This window comes from Lissotriton vulgaris, chromosome 1_1 (genome assembly GCF_964263255.1).
Source record: "Lissotriton vulgaris chromosome 1_1, aLisVul1.2, whole genome shotgun sequence".
NCBI classification, from domain to species: Eukaryota; Metazoa; Chordata; class Amphibia; order Caudata; family Salamandridae; genus Lissotriton; species Lissotriton vulgaris.
This window is the reverse complement of record NC_141685.1, coordinates 2,143,315,743-2,143,333,341: the sequence shown is the minus strand read 5'-3', so window position 1 is coordinate 2,143,333,341 and position 17,599 is coordinate 2,143,315,743. Positions and strand designations below refer to the sequence as shown.

Here is a 17,599-nt window from a genome sequence, read left to right as displayed (position 1 = left end):
GAAATATACCTCGTATATCCTAAGAGCCCTCTTTGCAGAACTCCATTAACTGATCCTGGAGCTTCCGGCTGCTGCAGTCTTCCTCTACATTACTAAGGCCTTTCATTCACTGGAATGGCTATATTTATTCTTTTTGTTATGCCATATTGGCTTCAGCCCGGGATTTGTCCAGTGGATCGGGCTGCGTTATACCCAGCCAATATCTTGCCTATGTGTGAATGGTGTAATGTCATTAACGTTCTAGGTTACTATGGGCACTGGACAGGGCTGTCCGCTCTCCCTGATGCTCTTTGAAATAGATATGGAGCCTCTGGCGACATGCCTGGGACAGCATCATACTGAACTAGGGCTAAGCTGCACGACGTTCAGCTTGAAGGTCTCCATATACGCAGACAATGTCACGGTTTATGTGCGAGAACTCAAATCGAACCTGGAACTTGTGCTGCACGAATTTATCAGATTTGGTGGACCGCCTGGTATTAATATTAACTGGGCAAAATCTGTAATCTTACCAGGGGGAGCTCCTCCGCTATGGCGGAGGAGCCTCGCCCCACTGCTTTTAAGCAGCGAGAAACATAAAATGACAATAACTTTTATTTTTGTCATTTTATGTTTTGTGTCCTGGTCCTGCTGTTTTGCGGTGGGAGGATAAGTGGGGCTGCTCTGCTCTCCGAGCAGGGCTGGAAAGGAGTGGTGTGCCTGCTCCTAAGTGTGGAATGACTGTTTGGTCGGCCCTCTCGGGCCGCCCAAAACAGTCATGCGCACTTCCCTGTTCTCCATGCAGGCTGCAATACAGCTTGCATGGAGCACATGCCCACTCCTCTAGCCCCTGCTAGAGTGCTATGTCACAGCACTCAGAACAATCACAACGCTTTCGCTTCTCATTAGCTTTCAGCCCACGTTGAGAGTAGGGAAGGTGCTGGATAGAAAATTAAACTATTCCCTATCCAACAGTGCCCTCCAACGAAAGTCGTTGTAACGACTTTCGTTGTAATCCCCGCGTTGTAATGGCAGTGTGGGGTAATCCCCGCGTTGTCATGGCTGTTCCCCCCCCTGAGTGTGTGAGCCGTGGAAGGCTGACTTGCAGGTAGATATCCCAGATTACTAATGGCTCTATTACTGCACCCAAATGGGTCTGCTGTCCCCCAACTACAGATTGCGGTTAATGCAACATCAAATACTTACATGTATATCGCACGCCATGACAACTATACAAAATGGGCACCTTAGACCACACCAGGTGCATGAGGTGAGGATGGGAGGATGCTGATTTTCTACACCTAGTTTGGCAATGCTCAAAGACTGATAATTAATGGAGTTGTCTAATCCAGAAAATAGATGACATAGACTGCATTGCGGTACCTGAGTCACAGATAATATTTTTTGGGGGGTATGTGAAGGACATCCAAACCTGTGTACACATATTGCTAAGCAAAGCTATGCACTGGGGGCGAGCCGCTGTGCCCAATATCAGCTGCTAGATTACTTGTAGCACTTACTGTCAGACCAGCTTACAGCAGGCTGTAGCTACGGGTGCAGGCCGATGAGGTGGGGTGGGAATTGGCCAATCACACTTATGACCAGAATTGACAAAACACCCACACTATGATGCACTGTATAATGATACCAAACAATGTACACACCCCGGGATCATTATATTTTGTTACATTTGCAATTAATATGTGATATCTTTGTGTAACAAAATATATGTATGATAACTGTAACTGTTTTTACTACTGTTAAAAGCAGCAATAAAAAGAAGATAAAAAAGTCTATAACAGTCCATGAGGGTCATGTTTTCAGGAGCAGGAGCAACCTTAGCGAAAGATGTGGTGGATTCAGTGCAAACTAGCAATTCCTGCACAAAGAATTGCATGTGTGTGTATAAACATATATATATATATATATATATATATATATATATATATATATATATATATATATATATATATATATATATGTAAGCTCCAGGATGTGTCCATCAGTTTGGGTTTGCACTCGACCAACAGCAGCAGAGAGTTGGACTCTCTTTAAGGTACAGGCGGTTGCCGCTTGAATCACTCCGTGCAGGTGTGCCTGACGCGTTTCGAAAGCTCCTCAGCTTTCTCTTCAGAGGCTTTCACGGAGATTTGCGCTCCCAATTTCAACAATGCACGCCCTCCAATAGGATGATGATGTTGGCTGAGCATTGTGGGAGCGGTAGTTCTTATGGATGCGGATATGGACTCAGGCAGGGGGTTCCGTCTTAAATCCCTGCTGTTACCCCACATGTTCGATGAGGTGTCTTCTCTTCGAGTGGTCCCCTTCTTTCGGGGAGGTGCACAACCCCGCGGCAGGACGGCCGCGTGAAAATGTAAGCTCCAGGATGTGTCCATCAGTTTGGGTTTGCACTCGACCAACAGCAGCAGAGAGTTGGACTCTCTTTAAGGTACAGGCGGTTGCCGCTTGAATCACTCCGTGCAGGTGTGCCTGACGCGTTTCGAAAGCTCCTCAGCTTTCTCTTCAGAGGCTTTCACGGAGATTTGCGCTCCCAATTTCAACAATGCACGCCCTCCAATAGGATGATGATGTTGGCTGAGCATTGTGGGAGCGGTAGTTCTTATGGATGCGGATATGGACTCAGGCAGGGGGTTCCGTCTTAAATCCCTGCTGTTACCCCACATGTTCGATGAGGTGTCTTCTCTTCGAGTGGTCCCCTTCTTTCGGGGAGGTGCACAACCCCGCGGCAGGACGGCCGCGTGAAAATGTAAGCTCCAGGATGTGTCCATCAGTTTGGGTTTGCACTCGACCAACAGCAGCAGAGAGTTGGACATAAGAACTACCGCTCCCACAATGCTTAGCCAACATCATCATCCTATTGGAGGGCGTGCATTGTTGAAATTGGGAGCGCAAATCTCCGTGAAAGCCTCTGAAGAGAAAGCTGAGGAGCTTTCGAAACGCGTCAGGCACACCTGCACGGAGTGATTCAAGCGGCAACCGCCTGTACCCTATAGAGAGTCCAACTCTCTGCTGCTGTTGGTCGAGTGCAGACCCAAACTGATGGACACATCCTGGAGCTTACATATATATATATATATATATATATATATATATATATATATACATATATATATATATACATATATATACATATATATATATATATATATATACATATATATACATATATACATATATATATATATATATATATATATACATATATATATATACATACATATATATATATATATATATATATATATATATATATATATATATATATATATATATATATATATATATATATATATATATATATATATATATATATATATATATATATATATATATATATATATATATATATCCCTCAGTGGAAGAAGCCACAAGAATGGTAAAATTTGGATCCATTTCTTTAAGGAGCAGCTGCAACAGGAGACGCAGGGAGAACAGTCACCATCTGTTCGTGTACAGCCATACCGGTTTCGGGAGTCTATCCCTTCTTCAATGGCTCCTGCTTGGCAATGATGATGCAGTATGCACTTGTGATATTAAAGCCTGCCTTCAAGGGCGTGGTCAGATGAAATGGCCTTCTGGGTCTTGTAGTGCATACACCATTTACCTCGTGTGAGTTCATCATTGTGGCAGTTAATAAATGTATGATTAAAACTAAGCATGGGCGAATTTTGCGAATCTCGCGTTCGCGAATTTTGCGGATTTGCGAACTCGCAATTCGCAAAATCCTCGAATTCTCGCGAATTTGCGGATTTTTTTTTTGTGTGTTCGCGCGGGTTTCTGCCAGTTTGCGAGGGTTTTGTACAATTTCGCAAACGCGAACTTACCTGTCGGGTCGCAAGTTTCGCGAACTTGTTGTTTCTACGTGTCCAGCCTGTTTGGGACACTCTTCTTCATCACTGCCACTCTCTGTCACCACTGCCACTCTCTGACTACTCATGCCACCCTCTGGCCCACCCATGCCACCCTCTGTTTCATCACAGCACCCTCTGGTTGTCCAGTCAGTGTACATTATTGTGGCAACGCAAGCACACCTTCCCTGCCTCAAGTGACCTGAATTAATTTGGGGCTGATTAATGTGTCACAGAATATTTTTTTAGCTGGCACCTGCTTCCTTAGTGCTTCCTGATTAGTGATCTTTTGCACTTGCTAAGTGCTTTCATTGTTGCAAAATTAGTTACAATACCTGCCCTGCCCCAACTGACAATAATGAATTAGGGGCTGATTAATGGATTTGAACTTCCAGCCTGGCTCCTGCTTGTCTCCCTTAGCTGTAATTCAGGACCTTTGTGGCATATGTGTAACTATTCTGAGGTTCAGAGCAGGGTCACATAATAGTTGCAACTGGCAACTGAACTCTGGAGGGGCCCCTCAGGAAGCACTACAGGAAATGGCTACTAATGATGAGCCTGAACTTTTGAACCTGGTAAGTAGTTTCAGTTTTGCTAAGATCGTATTTCTGCAATTTTGCGCTTATTCGCGGGGCGCGAAGTTGTACTGGGAAGCCGCGAACTCACGCGAACAATGCGAGCAAGCCATAAAATCCGCTGCTCGCGGATTTGCGGATTTTGCGGGAGATTCGCGAATCTCGCGGATTGCGAATTTACCGAAAATCCGCAAAATCCGCGAGCGAAACGGATTTTCCGCCCATGCTTAATTAAAACCCATGTGGGCTGGTGAGCATGTGGCTCTGGGTGTCCTCTTGTCTGTGGTCAGCTGCTTCTGGACACCACTCCCCTGTATACTGATCGCACCGTTGGGCGCCATCACGGGTCCGCAGCAAGCGGCAGGCTTTGCTTCCGCGACTGGTCTCAGCCGCAAAATATTCAAACAAAGAGTTTAGCCCTCAGTGGAAGAAGCCACAAGAATGGTAAAATTTGGATCCATTTCTTTAAGGAGCAGCTGCAACAGGAGACGCAGGGAGAACAGTCACCATCTGTTCGTGTACAGCCAGACCGGTTTCGGGAGTCTATCCCTTCTTCAATGGCTCCTGCTTGGCAATGATGATGCAGTATGCACTCGTGATATTAAAGCCTGCCTTCAAGGGCGTGGTCAGATGAAATGGCCTTCTGGGTCTTGTAGTGCATACACCATTTACCTCGTGTGAGTTTATCATTGTGGCAGTTAATAAATGTACGATTAAAACCCATGTGGGCTGGTGAGCATGTGGCTCTGGGTGTCTTCTTGTCTGTGGTCAGCTGCTTCTGGACACCACTCCCCCGTATACTGATCGCACCGTTGGGCGCCATCACGGGTCCGCAGCAAGCGGCAGGCTTTGCTTCCGCGACTGGGCTCAGCCGCAAAATATTCAAACAAAGAGTTTAGCCCTCAGTGGAAGAAGCCACAGGAATGGTAAAATTTGGATCCATTTCTTTAAGGAGCAGCTGCAACAGGAGACGCAGGGAGAACAGTCACCATCTGTTCGTGTACAGCCAGACCGGTTTCGGGAGTCTATCCCTTCTTCAATGGCTCCTGCTTGGCAATGATGATGCAGTATGCACTTGTGATATTAAAGCCTGCCTTCAAGGGCGTGGTCAGATGAAATGGCCTTCTAGGTCTTGTAGTGCATACACCATTTACCTCGTGTGAGTTCATCATTGTGGCAGTTAATAAATGTATGATTAAAACCCATGTGGGCTGGTGAGCATGTGGCTCTGGGTGTCCTCTTGTCTGTGGTCAGCTGCCTCTGGACACCACTCCCCCGTATACTGATCGCACCGTTGGGCGCCATCACGGGTCCGCAGCAAGCGGCAGGCTTTGCTTCCGCGACTGGTCTCAGCCGCAAAATATTCAAACAAAGAGTTTAGCCCTCAGTGGAAGAAGCCACAAGAATATAAAAAATTTGGATCCATTTCTTTAAGGAGCAGCTGCAACAGGAGACGCAGGGAGAACAGTCACCATCTGTTTGTGTACAGCCAGACCGGTTTCGGGAGTCTATCCCTTCTTCAATGGCTCCTGCTTGGCAATGATGGCGCCCAACGGTGCGATCAGTATACGGGGGAGTGGTGTCCAGAAGCAGCTGACCACAGACAAGAGGACACCCAGAGCCACATGCTCACCAGCCCACATGGGTTTTAATCGTACATTTATTAACTGCCACAATGATGAACTCACACAAGGTAAATGGTGTATGCACTACAAGACCCAGAAGGCCATTTCATCTGACCACACCCTTGAAGGCAGGCTTTAATATCACGAGTGCATACTGCATCATCATTGCCAAGCAGGAGCCATTGAAGAAGGGATAGACTCCCGAAACCGGTCTGGCTGTACACGAACAGATGGTGACTGTTCTCCCTGCGTCTCCTGTTGCAGCTGCTCCTTAAAGAAATGGATCCAAATGTTACCATTCTTGTGGCTTCTTCCACTGAGGGCTAAACTCTTTGTTTGAATATATATATATATATATATATATATATATATATTTATAAATATATATATATATATGAAGTAAATCCAAAAGTACGACTCTCGCTGCTAGGTGCTGAGCGCCCCTCGCCGCAAACTGGACACAGACCCAACTTAGTGCTTCAGAGTTGTTTATTTATCCCGTATGCCAAGACGCCTTTCGCAGCCCACAGCCGCTTGCTTATTTACATATATAGGTATATATATATATATATATATATATATATATATATATTACCTAATGGTAGGTAGTTATAGTTAAAACCTAGTCTCCATAGGAAATCTGCTTCATTCTATTTGGAATAACTTTAGTGCCGGTGGACGAATCTTCGTGAATTTCTCCAAGAAAACGGCCATCTCCGCTCCGCTCCTTCCCTGAAAGTTTTGGGGTGATTCATCAAGTGGGGGTTGAGAAAAAAGGGGAGTCCCAAAACGTGTTTTCCCCATGCACTTTTACATAGAAACCTTTAGCCAGGGCTACAGCCCGAACGGCTGAACGGAATTACACCAAATTTGGCAGAGAGGTAGATTTTGTTTCGCAGATTGTGCTTTTTGTTAAATAATGTAAATCCGTTCAGTAGTTCCTGAGAAAATCAAAAGTAAAATCATAGCGATATATAGAGACGGAGTACAGTACGCGTACCTTCCCGAGCACGAGCTGCATGGTGATTGGCTGTCAACTGTCTGTCAACACTCGAAACCAGGAAGTGTTGGCAGCCATCTTGTGCCCTTGGGCATACTGGAGGTTCCTGATGGACAAGTTGGCCCCCAGGGACCCCCAATATGCAATGGGAATTAGTTCGCCCTCTGTAAACGCGCCAGGGGGCTGCGTTGCCGCGAGGTGTAAAAAGGGGCGGGCCTCATTACACCTCTGTGCAACCCAGCCCCCTGGCGCAAACTGGAGGTTCCTGGTGGTCTATTTGGCCCCCAGGGACCCCCAGTATTCAAGGGGAATTAGTTTCCCCTCTGCAAACGCGCCAGGGGGCGCGTTTGCAGAGTGGTGCAATCTGACACCTCAAGCCCTGCCCCCTCCCTGCACCACTCTGCAAACCCACCCCCTGGCGACTTTGCGGAGGGTGAAGTAATTTCACTTGAATACCGGGGGTCCCTGGGTCCAACTAGCTCACCAGGTACCTCCAGTAAGCACCACAGGGCTGCTTTGCAGAGTGTTGTAAAAAGGGGCATGGCCTCATTACACCTCTCTGCAATGCAGCTCCCTGGCGCATACTGGAGGTTCCTGGTGGGCTAGTTGGCCCCAAGGGACCCCCAATATGCAAGGGGAATTAGTTCCCCCTCTGTAAATGCGCCAGGGGGGTGCATTGCAGAGAGGTGTAAAAAGGGGCGGGCCTCATTACACCTCTGTGAACACAGCCCCCTGGCGCATACCAGAGGTTCCTGGTGGGCTAGTTGGCCCCCAAGGACCCCCAGTAAGCAAGGGGAATTAGTTCCCCCTCTGCAAATGCACCAGGGGGCTGCCTTGCAGGGACGTGTAAAGAGGCCACGCCCCTTTTTATACCTCTCTGCAAGGCAGCCCCCTGGTTCATACTGGAGGTTCCTGAGCCCCTAGGCCTGCACAGGAGGTCCCACAAGGACCCCCAAGGCCCCCTTCCAAAAAAAATTGAAAATCCCAGGGATAAGCGCAGGGTACGCGTACCCTGCCGATCCCCCCAAAAAAACATTAAGGCACCTCTCTGCAAACGCGCCCTCTGGCACGTTTGCAGAGGGGGAAATAATTCCCCTTGAATACTGGGGGTCCCTGGGGGCCAAGTAGCCCACCAGGAACCTCCAGTATGCGCTAGGGGGTTGTCTTGCAGAGACGTGTAAAGAGGCCATGCCCCTTTTTATACCTCTCTGCAATACCCCTTGAATACTGGGGGTCCCTGGGGGCCAACTAGCTCACCAGGTACCTCCAGTAAGTGCCATGGAGCTGCTTTGCAGAGTGTTGTAAAAAGGGGCGTGGCCTCATTACACCTCTCTGCAATGCAGCTCCCTGATGCATACTGGAGGTTCCTGGTGGGCTAGTTGGCCCCCAGGGAACCCCAATATGCAACGGGAATTAGTTCCCCCTCTGTAAATGCGCCAGGGGGCTGCGTTGCAGTGAGGTGTAAAAAGGGGCGTGGCCTCATTACACCTTTCTGCAATGCAGCTTCCTGGTGCATACTGGAGGTTCCTGGTTGGCTAGTTGGCCCCCAGGGAACCCCAATATGCAAGGGGAATTAGTTCCCCCTCTGTAAATGCGCCAGGGGGCTGCGTTGCAGTGAGGTGTAAAAAGGGGCGTGGCCTCATTACACCTTTCTGCAATGCAGCTTCCTGGTGCATACTGGATGTTCCTGATGGGCTAGTTTGCCCCCAGGGACCCCCAATATGCAAGGGGAATTAGTTCCCCCTCTGCAAACGCGCCAGGGGGCTGCATTGCAGAGAGGTGTAATGAGGCCACGCCCCTTTTTACACATCTGTACAATGCAGCCCTCTGGCGCATACTGGAGGTTCCTGGTGGGCTAGTTGGCTCCAGGGACCCCCAGTATTCAAGGGGAATTAGTTTTCCCTCTGCAAAGGCACCAGGGGGCTGCCTTGCAGAGATGTGTAAAGATGCCACGCCCCTTTTTGCACCTCTCTGCAAGGCAGCCCCCTGGTGCATACTGGAGGTTCTTGACCCCCTAGGCCTGCTCAGGGGGTCCCACAAGGACCCCCAAGGCCCAAAATTATTATTTTTTTAAATCCCGGGATACATGCAGGGTACGCGTACCCTGCCGATCCCAAAAAAACATAAAGGCACCACTCTGCAAATGCACCCCCTGGCGCGTTTACAGAGGGGGAAATAATTCCCCTTAAATACTGGGGGTCCCTGGGGGCCAAGTAGCCCACCAGGAACCTCCAGTATGCACTAGGGGGCTGCCTTGCAGAGACGTGCAAAGAGGCCACACCCCTTTTTACACCTCTCTGCAACACAGCACCCTGGCGCATACGAGAGGTTCCTGGTGGGCTAGTTGGCCTCCAGGGACCCCCAGTATTCACAGTGGTGAAGGTAGGGGGTGGGGCTTGAGGTGATATGTGTGCAAACATGCCCTGTGGCGCGTTTTAAGTTGGGGAATTAATTCCTTTTCAATACAGAGGTTCCCCAAGGGCCAACTAATCCAACAGGTACCTCTATTAAGTGCCACGGAGCTGCTTTGCAGCGTGTTGTAAAAAGGGGGCGTGCCCACTGAACACCTCTCTGCAACACAGCTCCCTTGCGCATACTGGAGGTACCTGGTGGGCTAGTTGGCTACAGGGGACCTCAGGATTGAAGAGGAATTAATTCCCCAATCTAAAACGCGCCACAGGGCATGTTTGCTCACATGTCACCTCAGGCCCCACACCCTTCCTTCATTATTGAGCACAATATTCCTCTAAAATCAGCGGAACTACAAATTCCAATGTACTCACCTGTTATCACAAGAGACGTCAGTGTTGCATCTTTGTGCTCAGTACGGACCCTGAAAAGTAAATCTAAGCAATCTTATCAGTAACTTGAATTTCTTTCTATAGGAATCTATTGTGTGGTTTTCACCAGAAAAGTTTCTAAGTGTCTATTTTTGAAACGTACAAATATTCCTCTAAAATCAGTCGAACTACGAATTCCAATTTACTCACCTGTTATCATTAGATACCTCAGAGCTGCATCTTTCAGCTCACTACTATTCCTGAAAAGTAAATTTGACTGTACTTACCAGTAACTTGAATTTCCTTCAATAGGAGATCATTTCCTGCTATATAAAATATATATAAATTAAAAAAATATTAAATAAAAAAATATTACAATTTCAATACTTTAAAAAACATTTTTTTTCAATTTATATTAAAAATATGTAATGTCATTTAAAAAATAAAATATCCAAAAATAAATACTGTAAAATGATGTAGTAAATTAGCATAAAAAATATAACAATTAATACATTTACAAATTATCATTTACAAAACCTTTGAAATTCACTGAAAAAACATAGGTTTCAGCCACTTTATAGTTAACAATTAGCATTTAAAAAACCTTACAAATTCACTGAAAAAACCATAGGTTTCACACACGTCATAGTTAGGAATTAACATTTAAAAAAACCTTAGAAATTCACTGAAAAAACCATAGGTTTCATACACGTTATAGTTAAAAATTTGCACTTAAAAAACCTTGGAAATTCACTGAAAAAACCATAGGTTTCACACACATTATAGTTAAAAATTTGCATTTGAAAAACCTTAGAAATTCACTGAAAAAACTATAGGTTTCACACATGTTATAGTTAGCTGGACATTTCACTCATACAAAACCATTGAAATTCCCCCATTATAGTTAGTTTAGTTAACTATACGCAATGCACTGCTGGTGACGTCACATATTATATCACTCATGACATGGTCAGTGACATCACTCATGACATCACTGATGACATCCCAAATGACATCACTGATGACATCATCCTTGTGAAAGAGTGGCAGACCTCCTCTCACCCTAATATAACCTTTGATACACACATTCAAAAATAGAAAATACAATTTTCAAAAAAATGGAGATACCAATACCAGTTTCAACAACCTATTCAGTAATACCAACATCTACATACACATCCACTCATTCACCAACATTTCTATACAGTCACTCGTACATGTACTCACTCATCATATGTACTCATACTGTTACACACCGACACTCATACATAGTTACTCACACACATACTCACACATGCAAATAAACAATCAAACATCCATTTACTTGCATATACAGCTATACACACACCACTACACTTATTCTACAGAAACATACACATACTTACTCTCTTTAACAATCACTTATAGAAACACATACTTATTTATACAGGAACTCTTCCAATCTCTCACTCTCAAATATACTCACTTATATACATCAATACTCACATGTACTAGTTTAAAACATATGTACTTACTCATAAAGACACTATTGGGACAGTCATTCACTCACTAACACACCCATACACAAACTCATCCACCCATACAGTCTTGCACACATGCTGTCTTCAAAACACATACAAACAGTGAGTCAGTCATTCATGCATCTATACGCTAAGTAATATCTCCCACCGAACCATACAGACACTCATACTGATACTCAAAAAACAACTAATAAGCCATATGCACACTCATGTAGCTACTCACCAACCCATGCAGCCACTTATACACAAAGTGAGAAACTGATACAGATATTTACATATTTAAACATTACACGTTAATACATGTATTCACTAAGATACACTTAATAAGTCAGTTATAGAATCAATTAAAAAAAATCCATTTAGACATTTATTTACCCATTTATTGTTCCATCGACCTTTAGATATACATATATAAAAAATGTTTATTTTTCAGAAAGACACACATTCACTGGATGAAGTCATCAGTGATGTCATTTGAGATGTCATCAGTGATGTCATGAGTGTTGTCACTGACCATGTCATGAGTGATGTAATATGTGACGTCATCAGCAGTGCATTGCGGTAGCGCGAGTTATGGTTAACTAAACTAACTATAACGGGGGAATTTCAATGGTTTTGTATGAGTGAAATGTCCAGCTTACTATAACATGTGGGAAACCTATAGTTTTTTCAGTGAATTTCTAAGGTTTTTTAAATGCTAATTTTTAACTATAACGTGTGTGAAACCTATGTTTTTTTTCAGTGAATATATATATATGCAAATCCATGGAAACCTGCCTATAACTTGCAGGTGGTATAAAAGGGGGGTTGTGATGGACGGAGCATCTGAATCAATCAAACACTCACACCCAGTCAAAAGATTTGGGTTTAATCCATCACCGTTCTTTTGCCCACTCTGCCACCCCAGTTCAGACATGGCTATATGCAAATCAGTCTGACCCTGTGCCTCATGGGAACAGTCCAGCCCGAACTGCCAAGCCATGTCTTCCCTTGACCGGAAACAAGCTTCCGAGGACCGGTTTCTTGGATTCCACCCGTCTTCAGCCCGGCTTGCTTGAATCCAGTGGCAAAGTGAGCAATGGACTCACGTCTGAGCATACCCTACCACACTTATGGCGGCCAAAAGCGGTACAAAAGGGGGGTGGTGATGGACGGAGCATCTGAATCAATCAAACACTCACACCCAGTCAAAAGATCTGGGTTTAATCCATCACTATTCTTTAGCTCACTCTGCCACCCCAGTTCAGACATGGCTATATGCAAATCAGCCTGACCTGTGCCTCATATATTGATATATATAACCTACTGGCAGTAGGTAGTTCTAGTTAGGACCTTGTTTCTATTCAAAAGCGTTTTTTCTTTTGCCGATAGCTTTTGTCGCCGTCTGACAAATGTTCGCGAAACTTTGAAAACTAATGGCCCACTCACTTCAGCTGGTGTGTTGAAAATTTTGCTGACATTCGTGAAGCGAGGGCTGATAAAAAGGGGGGCCCAAAATGCATTTTCTCCATGTTCATTTCTATAGGAATCTTTACACAAGGATACAGCCCAAACAATCTAATGGAATTGCACCAAATTAGGCAGGGTAGCTTTTGGTTCAGAAAGAACTCTTTTTATTAAATGGTGTAAATCCATTCGGGAGTTCCTGAGAAATGTAAACATTTCTCAGATATACAAATGGGCACGTGGAGGATTTGTGAACCCTCCCAATCTCGAGCCTGAAATCTGATTGGCTGCCAAAACTTCAAATCAGGAAGTGTTGGCAGCCATCTTGTGACTCAGTTGAACCAAGGCTCAAGAAACAAGATGAAAAAACAAGAAAAGGGGGTAGGGTAGAAACACCCTGACTCACTAGGCCTGCTCCGGGGGTTCCACAGGGTCCAAAAAGCATTTAAAAGAATGTAATATCGGCGGGATTCATGGTGGATCTGCGAATCCAGCTGAAATGTTTTTTCAAAACAAAGCGCAGGAGTCCGTATTTCGTCTAAAAAACCCAAATTCTTTAAGATCCCGGGTGGGCCAGGTCCCGGGGGCTATTTCCTCCAGTAAGTCCCACATAGCAGGATTGCTGAGTTCTGATAGTAGGCCATGCCCCCTTTCTCCATAAGTTTGCATACTAGTGAGTGTTTTGCCATCTACTTTGATATTTCATCAGTGATGTTCCTGACCATGCCATGAGTGATGTAATATGTGACGTCATCAGCAGTGTATTGCGGGGGAGCGAGTTATAGTTAGCTCAGCTAACTATAAAGGCTGAATTTCACAGATTTTGTATAAGTGACATGTCAGCCTAACTAGAACGTTCCTGTAACATGTTTTTTTCCGTGAATTTTTAAGGTTTTTAAAATTCTAATTCCTAATGGAGGGTTTTAGGGGCCAACTAGCCTACCTGTTACCTCCAGTAAGCCCCACACAGTGGGATTGCTGAGAGGTGGTCACAGTCCATGCCCCCTTTCTCCACCACTTTGCAAACAAGCCTCCTGGCGCGATCTTGGTTGGGTGATAAAGTCACCTTGCCTCTTGAGGGTCCTAGGGGGGCAACTAGCCCTACTGTTACCCCTAGTAAGCCCCACGCAGCTGGATTGCTGAGAGGTGGTCAGAGGCCACACCCCCTTTCTCCACCTCTCTGCAAACGCGCCTCCTGGTGCCCTGCTGCTTGTGGGGTTGTTTTTATCCCAAGACCAATTTTAAATGATTGCTGCAGTGTATAAGTCCATTTACATTTTAAATTGTCACATTGAACAGTACAGGGACTTCTGTACATCACTGTCTTTTATTTAACCAAAGTACTGGGAGGTGAGTTGCATGGCAAAGTCAAGCACTGTCTTATTTTGGTATGTTTTATGATATATATTTAAAGAAAACATATAACATTATGTTTTCCCTCGATTATATGTAAAGGGAACGTGAACACGGATTTCAATTGAATAGTTCGATAGATCTTCACAAATTGTTGATCTCTGTTTTTTGGGTTTAGGTTAGGTATTTGACTCATGCTCCATGTCTTCCAACAGGCTTTTTCTGCATTTGATCAAGAAAGCAAAGGGACAGTGAGTCCTGAGGATTTTCTCAATGTTATTGAAAACTTTTGTTTTAAACTAACAGAAAAACAACACAAATATATTTTCACCAAACTGGCATTCAATGAAAACCATGAAGTATATTGGAAAACCTTCCTAAACAATTTCAACTTGTTAAATTCTAAGGTATGTGGTGTATGCATAGTCTTCTTCCTCTCATTAAATTACAGGCCATTTGCTGAGTAGATACATCATCACAATTCATGAAAAATGTTAAGTATATTATATAAGCAGCCAAGCATATTTGTATGACGTCTTTTGGGTAGGTAGTCATCCTAAGCAAGGTATATGTTACATAAGTCAAGTGAAAAATCTACTTTAACAATTGCTATAAATACTAGTTATATTAATAATCACAGTTAATGCTGTTTTTTACTATCCCGTTCACTTATGCATTCTGGTAGCTTACACCTTCTCCAATGTGTGCTATAGCAGTGTCACACCAAGGGGGAGAACTGCTGAGAAACAGAGAAATAAAGGGATAAAGATTAGACCAAAAATCTGCAGATTCAGCCTTGGGGGAATCCGCATTGAAACGTTCTGCAGGAGTCAGTGGTTGGGATCTGTTTACTAAGAGCAGCTGTCATTGCTTTTGTCAAATGGTACGTACCTTTAAGGAACTAGTAATGTTAATATTACTTGGTAACCCCACCCCAGATGCTTTGTGAATGTCTACCCATTTACATGCTTCACATAAATATAAAGGCCCAAACAGACAGTCTTTTACATCCAAATTCTGTCAACATCGACAGGAGCTTCTCTGTGGGAGACTTATTTGTGCTATTTGTACAAGATCCTCTTATAAATGGAGGAATATGGTAATTAAGAGCAGACAAGTATCAAAGCCGATTGGCTTATATGAAAGCAAGCGAAAACATTTTGGCCAAAAGTTTCAATTTGTGTCTCTCCTTGATGAATACCAGTGAGGCTCGGTAGAACAAAGCATTTACTAAAGTCTTGCTATAAAGAGGGGGCTGTGATCCACGTCAGTAACCCTGTTCTATCTAACTTACAGCTGGGTGATTCGGAGTTGCAAGAAATCTTGTGTCCAAGATTAAATCTGGATCTCCTCCAAACGTGTCCCCCCCTCCCCCCAACACTATGAAAACATGGAATATGTGATTACAGAACCACTGTTGCTGGTTCTTAACAGGCGTTTGACCCAGGGTACTGTTCCTAAATCTTTAAAGAACACTATGGGACTTCCACTTTTAAAGAAGCAAGGGGAGGATACACTAAAACCCTAACAACTATCGTCCTTTCTACCTGCCACCTTATTGTGCTACAGTTATAGAAGCTCTTGTAGCAAGGTTCCAATTGTCAGGACCCACTGTGAGAAGGGTTCCGGCACTGTCACAACACTGAAACCATGCTACTGTTAGTCATGGATGGTGTGAAGAAAGATGCGGACAACGGCAAAGTATTTGCACTGCTGCTGTTGGGCTTGTCGGCTGCCTTCAACATTGCTGACCTCATCACATTATTAGATTGTGTGGAAGCGGCTGGCCACAGGATGGAATCCTTTTTGGAAGGTCGTGTCAATTCTATTCTGTTGTTTCTGAGAATAAGCAAGTGACATTTAAACTCCCTCATGGCTCATCCCTTTACCACTACCTTAGTTCTATTTAGGAGTATTGATAAAAGAGCTGATGGAGATGAGATGTAGACTCTACTTCTATGCTGATGTTTCCCAAATCCTACTAAGCTTAGATGAGAAAACAGCCACACAACTAGATTTCCAAAATACATATTTCATATGGCACTGGCCTTTCAATTGAAACAGAATGCTGATAAAATTGAAGTGGCTACTATAAAGAAAAGATTAGATCTGTGAGCAGTCCACTATTGCCCTGTGGAAATGGGCCCTTTACCCAGCTCTAAAGACTGTGTAGAAAGCTTAGGAGTTTTGGTAGATGGCAATCTATCAATGAACCCCCAGATCTGCTCAGTGGTTTCCAAATGTGTTTTCTTCCTGCACCAGTTCATAAATTAGTTCTCTTTTAACTCAGGAGCTCCTCATTTTGGGATTACTGGCAACTGTCAGGTCTAGATTACGCCAATTCCCTACATCTTCTATAAAAATATATCTCCACAGACTACAAGTAGTGCAAAATGCAGCAGTACGACTAATATAAATGCACATATGTGACACCCTGATTTCAAGAGTTTCCCCCCTTCCAGTAAAAGCAGTGTTCAGTTCAAGTGCTGCTGTCGAATAATTCCTAAGACTTTAGGTAGCACTGCACCTGCACTTGTAACTAAGCATATCATGCGGCATGTTCCTTCATGCTGTGCTGCTTCTAAGGACTCGGAATAGGCATTTCTGTTAAAGCGCCAACCAGGTGGAACAATCCCTCTTCTTAACTCTACGCCATTTGGGAATACCAAGTTGTTTATAAAAAAATAAAAACTTGGTTATTCAGGCAAGTCTATACAATTTAAACCTCTAAAAGTCGTCGGTGCATATCCCCCCTTGATGTTGCTTACAACGTTGGTATTCAGCGCCACAAAACCACTGGTGAACGTGCGCTTTATCAAGTTTTTCTAACGTAACATACCAAATAAACGGTGGAAAGACTGGGAATGGAGAGTGTGGAAGGGAATACCAGCACACACAGAGGGCGCACTGAAGCTACTGATGCAAGATTGCTCACGGAGTCCTGAAAAAGAGGTTGTCAATCAGCTGAAAATCATGGCAGCTTTCAGAGGGTTGTGCATACACAAGCCCTAAGGTTGTTATAAAATCATGTGCATTTAAAAAAGCTACTAACAGCGAAATTGTCTAATAAACTTTAGGCTTTTGTGGCTGGTTTGGTTGTTTGGGGAAGGACTTAATATGTTTTGTATATACAGAACCATTACTCAATGCATATTTTTGTTTTATTTAGGCTCCCACTGATTGGCACGAACGAGTTGCAAAGCTTATCCAGCCTAAATACCCTTCGGAGCTGACAATAAAGGACATTAAGACACGTATAGAGGAAGTTGTAACGGGTCGCTTTTCTACCATTGCACAAGAGTTTTTAAATACGGACTATGCAAAAATAAATGTAATTTCAAAGGAAGACTTCCGAGAAATTTGCAACAGGAATTTCATGCTTCTGACAGATGACCAAGTAAGGCATAAAGAAATGAGAATATTGCGGATTAATTATGTAATTCTTACTTTTC

General features: G+C 44.1%; 1 protein-coding gene across 1 annotated transcript in view; it reads left to right on the top strand.

The window, feature by feature from the left end:
• EFCAB6 (EF-hand calcium binding domain 6) overlaps positions 1-17,599 on the top strand; it is an 846,383-nt gene that overhangs the window by 618,598 nt on the left and 210,186 nt on the right. Inside the window, exons 24-25 of the mRNA XM_086922295.1 lie at positions 14,363-14,554; positions 17,317-17,544. Coding sequence (XP_086778421.1) covers positions 14,363-14,554; positions 17,317-17,544 — 420 coding nt within the window. The remainder of the gene's footprint in view (positions 1-14,362; positions 14,555-17,316; positions 17,545-17,599) is intronic.